General features: G+C 38.2%; 1 protein-coding gene across 3 annotated transcripts; it reads left to right on the top strand.

The window, feature by feature from the left end:
- Positions 1-1,402: 1,402 nt before the first annotated feature.
- LOC114516523 (follistatin-related protein 4-like) lies at positions 1,403-8,902 on the top strand. Of its 3 annotated transcripts, XM_028536035.1 has the most exons (5): positions 1,414-1,493; positions 3,164-3,385; positions 4,203-4,356; positions 7,040-7,305; positions 7,640-8,902. In XM_028536035.1, exons 4-5 carry the CDS (start codon positions 7,098-7,100, stop codon positions 8,752-8,754), a joined length of 1,323 nt encoding a protein of 440 aa, XP_028391836.1. In that variant the 5' UTR covers positions 1,414-1,493; positions 3,164-3,385; positions 4,203-4,356; positions 7,040-7,097; the 3' UTR covers positions 8,755-8,902. The 3 variants fall into 3 exon arrangements, with proteins under 3 accessions (XP_028391835.1, XP_028391836.1, XP_028391837.1); XM_028536034.1 differs by lacking the exon at positions 3,164-3,385 and having other exon boundaries at positions 1,403-1,493; XM_028536036.1 differs by lacking the exon at positions 1,414-1,493 and having other exon boundaries at positions 3,143-3,325.
- The last annotated feature ends 2,930 nt before the right edge of the window (positions 8,903-11,832 follow it).

Below are 11,832 nucleotides of genomic sequence, written 5' to 3'. Positions count from 1 at the left end.
TGGACCGTCGAATATCGAATCGATCCAAGGAACGAGTGAATTGCCCATTGGACGGTTAGTGGCAATCTCGTTCCCCGAGCTCGCGATTTCTCCGGCAAGAAAACAAAGGCTCTGGGATAATCCAAACCGGAAGCCAGAAATCCAGTTGAAGTTCGTGTTGGCCCAAAACGTTTAACCTACACACCTGTTCGTAATCTTCCCGGTGCACTTGTGTCAGTAACATGTTGTTCAGGTCGACCTTCTCATCGCAAGTAGACATAATGGTCCACCCAAACTTAGTGAACTCAGCGATTGGCTCTCCGGGTGACCCCAATCTTGGTTTCGTCAACGTTTTAATTTTGGCGTAATCCCCAGTCCCTAAAATTACATGCACGGCTGGGCGTTCCTTTGTGTCCTGATCTTGCATTGTTACGCCTTGGAGGTGATTGTATTTTGAAATAAGTTGATTGTCTAAGATCAAGGGGTCGCTTCTCTCAACTTGCGTTACTTTGGTCTCGATATGAAACCTCTCCTCTGCATCGCTTATTTTTGGAGTATAAATTCCAACCAAATTGGTTGAAGTCCCAAACAGCATTTCTATACGACGCACTACTCGTTTTTGGGGTTTAGCTTTTATTTTGTCGAGCAATGCAGACGACGCGTAGGAACTCCCCCCCTGTGTCGATTATGACGCGCATTTAACACCATTTATATTAACAACTACGACAGGATAGACGACAGATCTATTGGACGCACAACTACTTAATTAACATGGCAACTTGTGCCGCACAAGTTGCCATGTTAATTAAGTAGCGTGTCATTAGAGGGCGCAGCAGGAGGCTTCGTATCACCCAGGGCGTAACCAATCGAGGTATGATGTCTACGCTTACATTTGGTACAAGAAAATCGGCTTTGGCAATCAGAGGCACGATGATCGGCCCCAGTACGGTTAAAACACAAACGCTTATCGCTTAGATACTTCTTTCGCTCCGCAGACGTAACTAATTTTGGACAGTTGATTGACATATGGTCAATCTCGATACAATAAACACACCGTCTCTGTTTTGTTTCGCGCTGGCGCGTTAGGGATGTTTTCGTTCGAAGAACATTCGGGAACTTATTACTATTTTTATCAGAGGACCTGGGGTTTCTCTCCGTCCATTTCCTAAGGGCATCTACTAATTTGACAAAATCCCACTGCCGCCAGCCATCATCTGTTTGAAATAAATTTTCCCGTATCCCCTCTATTTTATCTAAGGTCATGCGAACGTACCCATTTACTTCTTTCAGCTTCCCCAATAAAGACTGCACGTCAAACACTAATTTATCATAGAATGTGTGTATCTTACCCATATTATATCTGCATTCCTAACCTCTGACGTATTATTAATTATAAAAGAATGTAAAAAATTTACCCCGTTCTCAACAATTGGCTGAAACACTACATATCAACATATTATATATCGTCATATACATGGCGCTGTGTGTTTTGCTTCCAATACTGGTTATTTACGGTAAAGTTTTATTACTTTTTTTGTAAATATGTTTTATTTCTTTGGCGTTTCTCAGGAAGAACATCAATTTAATGGTGAAGAGAAATGCGTCATTAAATAAATTGTTTATATATATGTATGTATGTAGTAGGGAACGTAGAAACAAAATAAAATTTGTGTCTAAACCAAAACCCAACATTAAAGCTTCATGATGTCCAAACCCAACATTAGCTTCGTTGAAGATGTCTGCGTATCTCAAACATTGGTTCGCTACTGATAGTCCTAAATGAATATCAGCTAAAACCTGTCCAGAAAATTCCGAAACACGGGAAATTTCAACAATATTCAATTTGCGGTCGCGCATTTGCAACCATTGCGCAAACGCGTCTGTGAATATACTGCGAATAACGTGTACTCGATCGAAGTTATAAACGACTGCATGCATATTCTGCGCGAATAGCGTGATCAAAATGAAACGCCTGCGCGCATATTTTGTTTAAGTATGGGCAATTATGGGCACGATTCACAGACTTCCCATTCCCCTCTTAAAAATAGCCTTCGTTTCATTAACCTGCGATGTTTTTGCAGTTCCTGTCAATCTTTTGCTTTCATTGATAAACTTTCTCCCACTAAAGCACAAGGAAAAACACTCCTTTAGGCTTTAGCTCAAGTAAACGCTTATTGAGCGTCTTGTTTACGTTTAAGAAGTGCATATCTATAGCAAGTGTACCTACATAATCAAAGATTAGTAAGGTTGGCACCGAAAATATCCTTCGTGGGTATCCAAATCCTTCAAGCCGAGCGAACATAAATCTCGGCTGTAAAGTTCTTCAAGAAGTCAAATCAGGTGTGAACTCCTGCTGAAAAAAAACATGCGGTTTGTTTATATTGTGAGTGAGTTGGAATTCCGGATTCAAGATTGACTTCCGATACATACATATAAATTTTCATGCAATTAAACCTGTGATTAGACTGAACAGTTCAAAATCAAAATAATCTAAATACATAAATCATAATCTACACGTAAGATCTGCGCAAACGGCGCTTACCTTCTCAGTAATAAACAGCCCAAACAAAAGTCCAAATGCCTCAAAGCACATGCATGGAATTAGGACCACTACACGAAATCGGGAAAATGATAACAAGTTACAAGAGGCTTGTTAAGCCTTTACAGACTTTACTCCAGCTGAAGGAGCGTCTTTTACGGAAAAAGTAAAACCAAAACTTTTGTGAGTGGGTTGGCTTAACCTTCAATACGCCTCAAACGGCGTTCACAACACGGATCGAGTAAACAAAAAGAAGCGGGTTGTGTCAGTGTGTCGTTTTGCTTGCGAATATAGTTTTGATCAAGTCACAGAACATGTATGCATACTGATGCAGTGTCGTTTAGCTTCGATCGAGTACGCTCAGAAAGCGTACATTATCATATACCTGGGTGCACATATTAAAACGCACATGCATTATTACGTTTTTTGTTAACGTAACGTGTCGTATGTCAGAAAACTGTCCCCACGCACAAAGAAACAGAAAATTGAATAAAAGCAAATAAGACGGTCACAAATATGTCACATGCGTCACAACCATTTATTTCGATTGACCAAAATTAAGCCGGATTGGCCGCGTGGGAGGATTAAGTCTTGCGCGTATTTTACCGTTTGACTGTTATTTCAAAGCTTTTGGTATATTTACAGTGTTTCAGAGCGATCTTTCTTCCGTAAATAACCGAAATTTCCATTCTCAATGGCGTAGGAAGAATACAGAGATTGGGGGGCGGGCTCCAACTTTCAAGGACACTTTTGGTTAAAAATATGAATAGGGACGATTTTATTGCCAAAGCACCAAGGACACAACTAGTGAGTAGTGACTGTAGTGTGGTTTATATTCATCATGGTCTACACAAAGATTAGGAACGGGTAAGTGGGCGTACCTGTAGGCCCTGAGCGTACATTGGAAGCAAAAAAGGGCACCTTCGATTTTAAAGTTGTATTTACAGAATTAGCATTTCCAAAAAGGCATTTTTCACCAAAACCCCGGCACTTCTCTCTCTTGTCTCCCGTCTCTTGGAATTTTTTTTTGGGGGGGGCACGTCATTTCACATGAGATAACTCAGTGTGAGATAACTAACACGCGCTAGATAACATCTCACTCTGCAGGTCGCCCGGGCGACATCAAAATTTCGTCACTCTCGCGTGATTCGCACTCGACTAATGAAATGCTACGAGCACCAAACTTTGAGAACTGATATATAATAAAACCATTTTTTCGGTATATAAAACTGAAAACCAGTGATATTCCTGTATATTCGACCTTACCAGGGTTGAATTACAAACTTTCAGAATATACCATCCTGAGTTATTCTGGAGTGAGGGGATTCGGCGAAGCATTTTCAGAATTTCTCGAGACTTGCAAATATCCTTACTTTCGGAAATATTTCACCGTATTCCCCGAGAGGAGGGTTAATAAATTGTCCGTTTGCTGACAAATTCGTTCTTTAACTGTTCAATACTTTTTTTCTTCTGGTGTGTTACAGGTCAAAAATACTCAACAATGGTGTAAAAATGTACCAACTTTGTCACACATATTCTGCGTATATACACGCCAAATTTGGTTCAAATTTATTTTATACACACTGTATATGAGTGCATGATCTCGTGGCAGAAAGTCTAGCTTTCTAAATTTTATTTACAATGTAAACCTCATAAAAGTGTAATAATTGAAATTTCTCTTCAGGCTTTCTCCCGGGTCATTCTGCCTCGAAGGAAACAGGCAATTTCTATGTTCTGGGGAGTGACGGTATTTACGTGATTGATCCAGAGGCGAAAGCTGTTGTTGCTAATATAACCAACACTACAGAACCAGGACTGTGCACACATGAACTTTTCGGGTTGGTTGGAAGTGTTCCTATATCCATTTCTTCCTTGCAATTGGCCGTTTTGACACTAGAGACGCATAATGCGTCTTTTCTGGTTTTTCGTCTTCAGTATAAAAACGGACAACAGACGCATTATACGTCCAGACGATTAATGTTCAGTTTTTTGTCTCAGAGACGCATAACCAACGATAGTTCGTCTTGACGGATAATGCGTTTGCCCGTGTAAAGACGGCGCATAGACGAATAATTCTGGAAAATGAGACAGTGATAAAATAAACCAAAAATTCTAATGTAATCTATTCGCGCGTGTTTCCATCGACTTATTCGTCTGATTAGTTGTCCCGCCTTCATACTAAAAAATGATGAAGACGCATAATGCGCCCAGATGCAATCCAATCTTTCAACCTTTTCCTTCCGTATACAGCTTGTCCGGAAACTGTCCGGTTCATAAAACCGGTCAAATTGGGAATCCCAAAGCGAAATACTTTCTTTTTTTTTTGAAAATTTAACAAAAAAGGTCACGTCGTTGTTCCATGCTCTCTGAATATGACGAGCCGGGCATTTTTTACTTCATGTGATTTACTTAAATGTGAATTTACTTCATATGATTTTATTCACTACAAATTTGTTTCGTATAACAAGCAGTGCTTGCCACACTCATCAGGTGAATTTAAGGTGGCTCCCTACAATTTTTTGAAATATTGAAAACTTGTGGTTTTGATTTAAAATTTTAGCACGAGATTTCTTGGTAAGGAAAAGAAATTTCCCAGATATATTAACCAACACTCTAACAGTCAGAAATTACCCATAAGCATGACGTCATTACCGTTGTTATGGTAACAATGGCGATTCAATATGGCCGACATTTTACCTATTCATGCATTTTACTCGAAAACAAGTTCGGTTACCCCAATTTTTTATTTTATAAAAAGTTTTCTTACAAAAAAATGGAAAATATGAACCAGTTAAAAAAAATTCTATGGAGCCAAAATTATTAAAAATGAAAAAACGTGATTTTTCATTATAGAAATTTTTTGGCTCCATAGAATTTTTTTAAACTTGCTCGAATTTCCCATTTTTTTGTAAGAAAACTTTTTATAAAATAAAAAATTGGGGTAACCGAACTTGTTTTCGAGTAAAATGCGTGAATAGGTTAAATGTCGGCCATATTGAATCGCCATTTTTACCATAACAACGGTGATGACGTCATGCTTATGGGCAATTTCTGACTGTTAGAATGTTGGTTAATATATATGGGTTGGAATATATATGGGAAATTTCTTATACTTACCAAGAAATCTCGTGCTAAAATTTTAAATCAAAACAACAAGATTTCAATATTCTTAAAACTGTAGGGAGCCACCTTAAATGTCCCCCGCTTAGTTTATATATATTATATATATTTATATATATTAAATATATATATATATATATATATATATTATATATATTATATTATATATATATTTATATAATATATATTATATATATATATTGAAAGAATTGACTGTAACAAAGAGTTCACAGAACTTGACAATGAAATTATATTTATTTATTAAAAGACTATAGCTTAGCTACTCGGAGTTCCACGCTATAAAGCCATCGTCAGACTAATTACAGGTGTCATATCCTACTAAAATCCTTCCCCTCCCGAACACCATCTACAAAATATTTAATTATTAAACAATTAAGCTCTTGGTATATCGAAAAAACTAGTATTGTTTCGAAAGATCAAAAATCCGTGTTGGCCACGTAGCTCAGTTGGCAGAACATCGGACTAGTGTACCGAAGGCAATGGATTCAAATCCTACCGTTGTCAAGTAGAATTTTCTGCTTTCCATGGCAGGTTGCCACTCGGTGTCATATCCTACTAAAATCCTTCCCTTCCCGAGTACCATCTACAAAATAATATATATATTTATAATGTATGTATGTTATTTATTATTAATTTTTTTACAAAAAGCGGCGTTCTGTTGTATTATAATTGTAGCAAGACTCAGCAATGCCAATGGCGACAAAAACATAAACAATCAAAACCTCGTTCGTTTAATTTACTAAAATTCACTTCAATTTATCGTGATAATCATTTGGTCCGTATAAATTAGTTTAAGATAAAAAAGTAAAAAATTTGCGAATGAATCTTTAGAAAAATAAAACAAAACAAAACAAACACTCGAGCATAAAATATAGGATTCCAGACCGTGGTAATATCGTAAAATTCCGCCCGCTGCTACAGCCAATCAGATCGCAGGAAAGCTTAGGCTTCCGTCCGCTGCGGGTTGTAAAACAAGTACGATCGTACTATAGTGGACCAGGAACTGCGTGACCGAGTTCCTCAACTGCATTCTATTTACAACAATAGAGAGGACAATGTATTTCTAATCGTTTGCGTTTACTTATATATAGGCTGAATATTAATGACATATAGGCTGAATATTAATGATAGCTATGTATCTATTATTTGCTGCACATATAGTCAAGAATTGCTTGTAACTTGCTTCAACGGTCAAAAGTAAAAATTCGAACTCCGTCAATCGATGCGGAATATTGCTTAGAATAATTGTGCCAAGTTTTATTCCGGTCAAACAAGTAATGATAGAGCCTCGCCCCCTAACAAGAAGAAAAAAAAAAAATTGGCAGCGGTTAGGGACCAGTTCCCGGTCCAAAAATAATAATAAACATTTTTCATTATTAGAGCCCGTTGCTGGTTCAGTCAGGTTTGCGTTGTTGACGACACAGTTTTCGTGGGGGACATGCATAGATATAATGTGCTAATGATTGATATCAGAACACGGAGGAAAATTGGAACTATCCCAACAGCCAGGGAACCGTTGCGTTTGTACTTTTTGCAGTGGCGCAAGGAAGTCTGGGTACATTTTGCTGACGTTCATTACTCGTTTACTGTCATCAAAACTGAGGACCGTAACAGCAGCAATGTTTTATCTGGTCGGATTCAATCAGGTAAATGAAATTTAATGCGATTTCGCATTTGAGGGTCCTTCAGTTTCAGGACGCTATACTAACCTCTACCCTGTATACTAAAACATAAGTGCATGTATTTTTATTGGGTTCATTTTCTGGCTATTTGTTCAAAGTCTTGGATGGCAGATAAATTATTGGGTGAATCAATTTCTGATAATCTCTTAAATATTGTGACGTATATGTTCCCAGGAAAATGGTAGCTTATAGCTACTGCAACATTAGCACTAACGATATGGATTGGTAATTTAATAATGTAATCATGATATTACGTTTACTTATATTTTTACATGACTACCCTCTAAAATTTTGGTAGTCAACTTAGCCGATGAGATGATTGCTGACCAAGATATGCTGGAAGGAAAAACGGCCTTCGTCACAACTTTTTCTTATCCCGGCATCAAAGAATTAAATTTGGAAACGAAGAACTACACGAACTTTCGTAACTTCGCGGGGTATGGCTGCGCTGGAACATCGGGAATTGCATATAACTCTTACAACAAACACTTGTATGTGGGTTGTAGAAAACCATATCAAAGACGAAGTACGTTGATACTCGAACTAGACACAGTCACTGATACCACAAAAAATTGGAGCCTTCCCGGCGTTCCATTTGTTTCTCCTGACGGTCGGTTTGTTGTGCTCCTTTATCGCACGGAGACGGTGACGAATAAACAATTTAGTCGAATAAATATTTTAGCTGTGAATGGGACACGGTTTAACGCCAGTTATTACGCGGACCTTCATTTTCCCGGTTGGGTATCTAATCCAGTTTTTTACCCCAAAGGGGAAACGTCGGGTAGCTACTTCCTATTCCTTGCTCTTGAGTACACAAACAAAATGGCCGTCGTTGACTTAGAATTAGCAAAAACCGGCAACATCTCTTATGTGAAATATATCGAAGACGTCGACTCATACAAGTCAGGATTTTCGTGGGAAAGCCGGAGCGACTGGTTTGTCGCCGAAAAATGGATCATATCTCCCATAACCGTAAACAAAACGGTGGTGATTATTAACGCAGAGACCCAAAAGATTCACGCGAAGATTAGGGGAGTGAACGGTGCACATTTTGCAGTCTGGGTTCCAGCGTCTACCTCGAGTGTGACTTCTGGGCCAACCCCGAGTGTGACTTCTGGGCCAGCCCCGAGTGTTACTTCTGGGCCAACCCCGAGTGTTACTTCTGGGCCAGCCCCGAGTGTGACTTCTGGGCCAACCCCGAGTGTTACTTCTGGGCCAGCCCCGAGTGTTACTTCTGGGCCAACCCCGAGTGTTACTTCTGGGCCAGCCCCGAGTGTGACTTCTGGGCCAACCTCAAGTGAGAGTCCCAGACCCACCACCACTGGATATTCCCAGAACACCACCAGTGGAACATTTGGTATAGGTCGCCCGAGTTGTTTGATTTTTCTTATGATTTTGTATGCTTTCTTGTAAAGTCTTGAATCAATACAGGGTGAACATAATTGAGGTGAATAATAGTAGGTGAAATGTAAACATTTGACATCGAACACTTTTTAGCCATAAATTTTACTGTAATTAGATCTAAAGCTCTTGATTACTTTGGGAATATTGTTTTAATAAATTTCGGTAGTTTAGTTATAAAACATTGATAAGCTTGGATCATGTTGTTTTTAACTTTGATGCATGGTATTTTCTTGTAATCTTTCATGCATCGTATTTTTCCCTTTTTTCGTGGATGCATGGTATTTTTGTTGTGATCTTTGATGCATTGTACTTTTCTTGTGATCTTTGATGCACGGTATTTTGCTTGCGATCTTTGATTAATGGTATTTTTCTTGTGTTCTGTTGGCAAAATATTTAACCATTCAGGCTTTTGCATGAACACGAACCTTTCAGAATGGATCTACGTTATTTTTACTTCCAATATGGGCTGTTTACGGTTTGGTAGCACAAGAATGTAGAAGCACAATACTATTTATTTGAAAATCCAAAAGTCGCTTCCATGAACTCTAATCAGCAGAGTCTTCGTCGAGAAAATGTAGTGTTTAGTTTTTACATTCATTGAATCATGGATAGCTCTAAATGAGCCGATGAGATGATAATGATAAACTTTATTTAACCACGCTAACATTGTTAGCTATAGCTGGTCTCCAGAATGGGTGTCGAAATAATTATCATTTATAATGCGAACATGAGTGCATTATTTAGAGTTTTACCCTACCGAGAAAAATCGTATTTAAACACACGTAAAAATACGATATTTTTACGTATAAGATTTCATTTTCGCAAGCCAATCAAAAACTGCATAGGAAATATGTTTGACTAATCAAAAAATCTGTTGTAAAACGTTTCAGTTGTTGAATTTGTTCTTATAACTTGTTGATATAATAAGCAGAATATTACATGCTTGTAAATCTGGATTTATTTCATTTGTTGAAGGGAATATTGCTCACTCGCTTGTTAGTTTTGAAACGCATTTAATTCTATAATAATAATATATTTTACATATTTACATCAACAAGACGCCAGCAATATTAATTCGCATGCGGAACTTGGCAAGGGTGTGACGGCCATGCATCAAGTTGATGCGTTTGGCAAAAACACCTTCAGTTGAAACATAAACGTTATTGCGATAACAACTGCTACTGGCGTGGCTATTTGTTTTACTTGTTTTGTGTTGGACGCTGCTGGCGCAAATATTCTATCAAGTTCAAATCGTTGTCTTTGGTGCGCGTGTAAACCAAAGTGAGTTAAATTCATAGTTATATTTAGTTCTTTTGTTAACTTAGATTTAGTTTGTTACCAAGACTTTATTTTCGTATTTACGAACCTTAGATTTAGTTTTGTTTATGGAACACTTCGAACACTGTTCAAGTTGTCTTGCATGCAGGTTATTGTTCATGACGTGCTATTTTATCTAATGTATAGGCCGCGCATGAAATGGTTAAAGTTGTGTGCTGTATGTGCATGTGATCACGCAATACTGTATTTAGTATAGCTATTGTTGTTTCGTGTTCTCTAGTTCGAACCTACTATCTACTACCATCTACTACTATCTGCTACTATCTACTATTATCCACTACGTATCTACATTCCTGCTACCTGCCTACCTATATCTACCCACCATACAACCTTTGTTACCACGCCGACCTGATGTCAATTTGCTTAGTCAATCAAATCATTTCGATATTAAAGTAATCATTTATTAACTGTCTGTTTACGCATTGATTGCTTACTCTATTCTGTCGAGTTCGAAATATCAGCGCACCGCCTACATCTCGCGCGACACGTGACTGCAAGCTATCGTTTTGTCCGTGAGAAGTACATCGCTCGCTGCGCTCACTTCAACACTCGAAATAAATTCCATATTTCCCCGCAACCATATAATATTCTCTCTATGTATAATATCATAATCCTCGAGCTGGTGCTTCGTGCGAGGGTACTAATTCCGCTCGGATATTTACACCCACGATGTGAAAATGCGAAATCAATTCCGTTATGCAACGGACCTCACGCCATGGACCGTTTTTTACGTTACGCACATGCGCCAGTGTGAACTACTGAGCTCTTGATTATTAATCGAGACAAAACTTCGTATTTTCAAACATCAATCCATTACTGTCATTTCGCAAAATTTTGATGAAATTTATAAATTTATATTTTCATAAATATGGAATATATGTAGCCTATGTTTTAATTACTAGAGGGAAACTCGCATGCGGTCAGGACTTTTCATGGTTTAACAAATAAGAAATCTAAATTTTCGACCGAATTCACCGTGTATAATGAAATCGCAAGATTTTACGCTTGATAATATTTCACCCGGCACAGCTTTAAAAAGTAATCATTTTGTGGTGAACACATGCAGCTTTCATATTCTTCGTGTTCTCCAAGCATTAATATTTACACACATGCGCAGATATCGATCTTGTCGAATCGATATTTTGTCACGTGAGCAGCTCAAACTTGATTTTATACCTGTTTTTCTTGCGTTTCTGAATATTGCTGACTGATTTGCTCTGCGCGATAAGGAACTTTATGCACTGCACTAACACTAAAGTCGAGTATTTCGCCTTGTATTTCAGCTGAATACCGGTATGTGCTTGGCTTCGTTATTTGGCCCTACTCTATGAATTCGACCACTTCCAAAGTAGCCCAATCGCAGGGGCATTCTTCTATCAGCGCTCGTCGTAGTATGAGTTATTATTATACTGCGGTCTGTCACCCGATCGGGCCGCTGTGGCACTTGCAAAAAGTGAAATGAATTTCTAAAGAAGCGAATAACGATGATAAAGTAAAATTCGCATAACATGACTAAATCGTAAGGCGATCTACGCCACCGTTTATATATCGTTATATGTATATGGCGCTGCGTGTTTTGCTTCCGATACTGGTTATTCGCCGTAAGTTAACAACTATGTTGTTCAGTGGCGTAGCCAGCCTGACGATTTTGTCCCGCTATGTAAATTTCGAGTTATTATAATTATTCATGTCTTTAGAATCCTATTGTTTTCACAGTCAGTGAACACCAAAATATTAGCATAGCGGGAC

The sequence above is a fragment of the Dendronephthya gigantea genome, unplaced genomic scaffold (genome assembly GCF_004324835.1).
Source record: "Dendronephthya gigantea isolate DGI-Jeju-01 unplaced genomic scaffold, DenGig_1.0 000006F, whole genome shotgun sequence".
In the NCBI taxonomy this organism is placed as follows: domain Eukaryota; kingdom Metazoa; phylum Cnidaria; class Anthozoa; order Malacalcyonacea; family Nephtheidae; genus Dendronephthya; species Dendronephthya gigantea.
The sequence above is the reverse complement of the archived record's forward strand: the minus strand, read 5'-3'. Positions and strand labels throughout refer to the sequence as shown.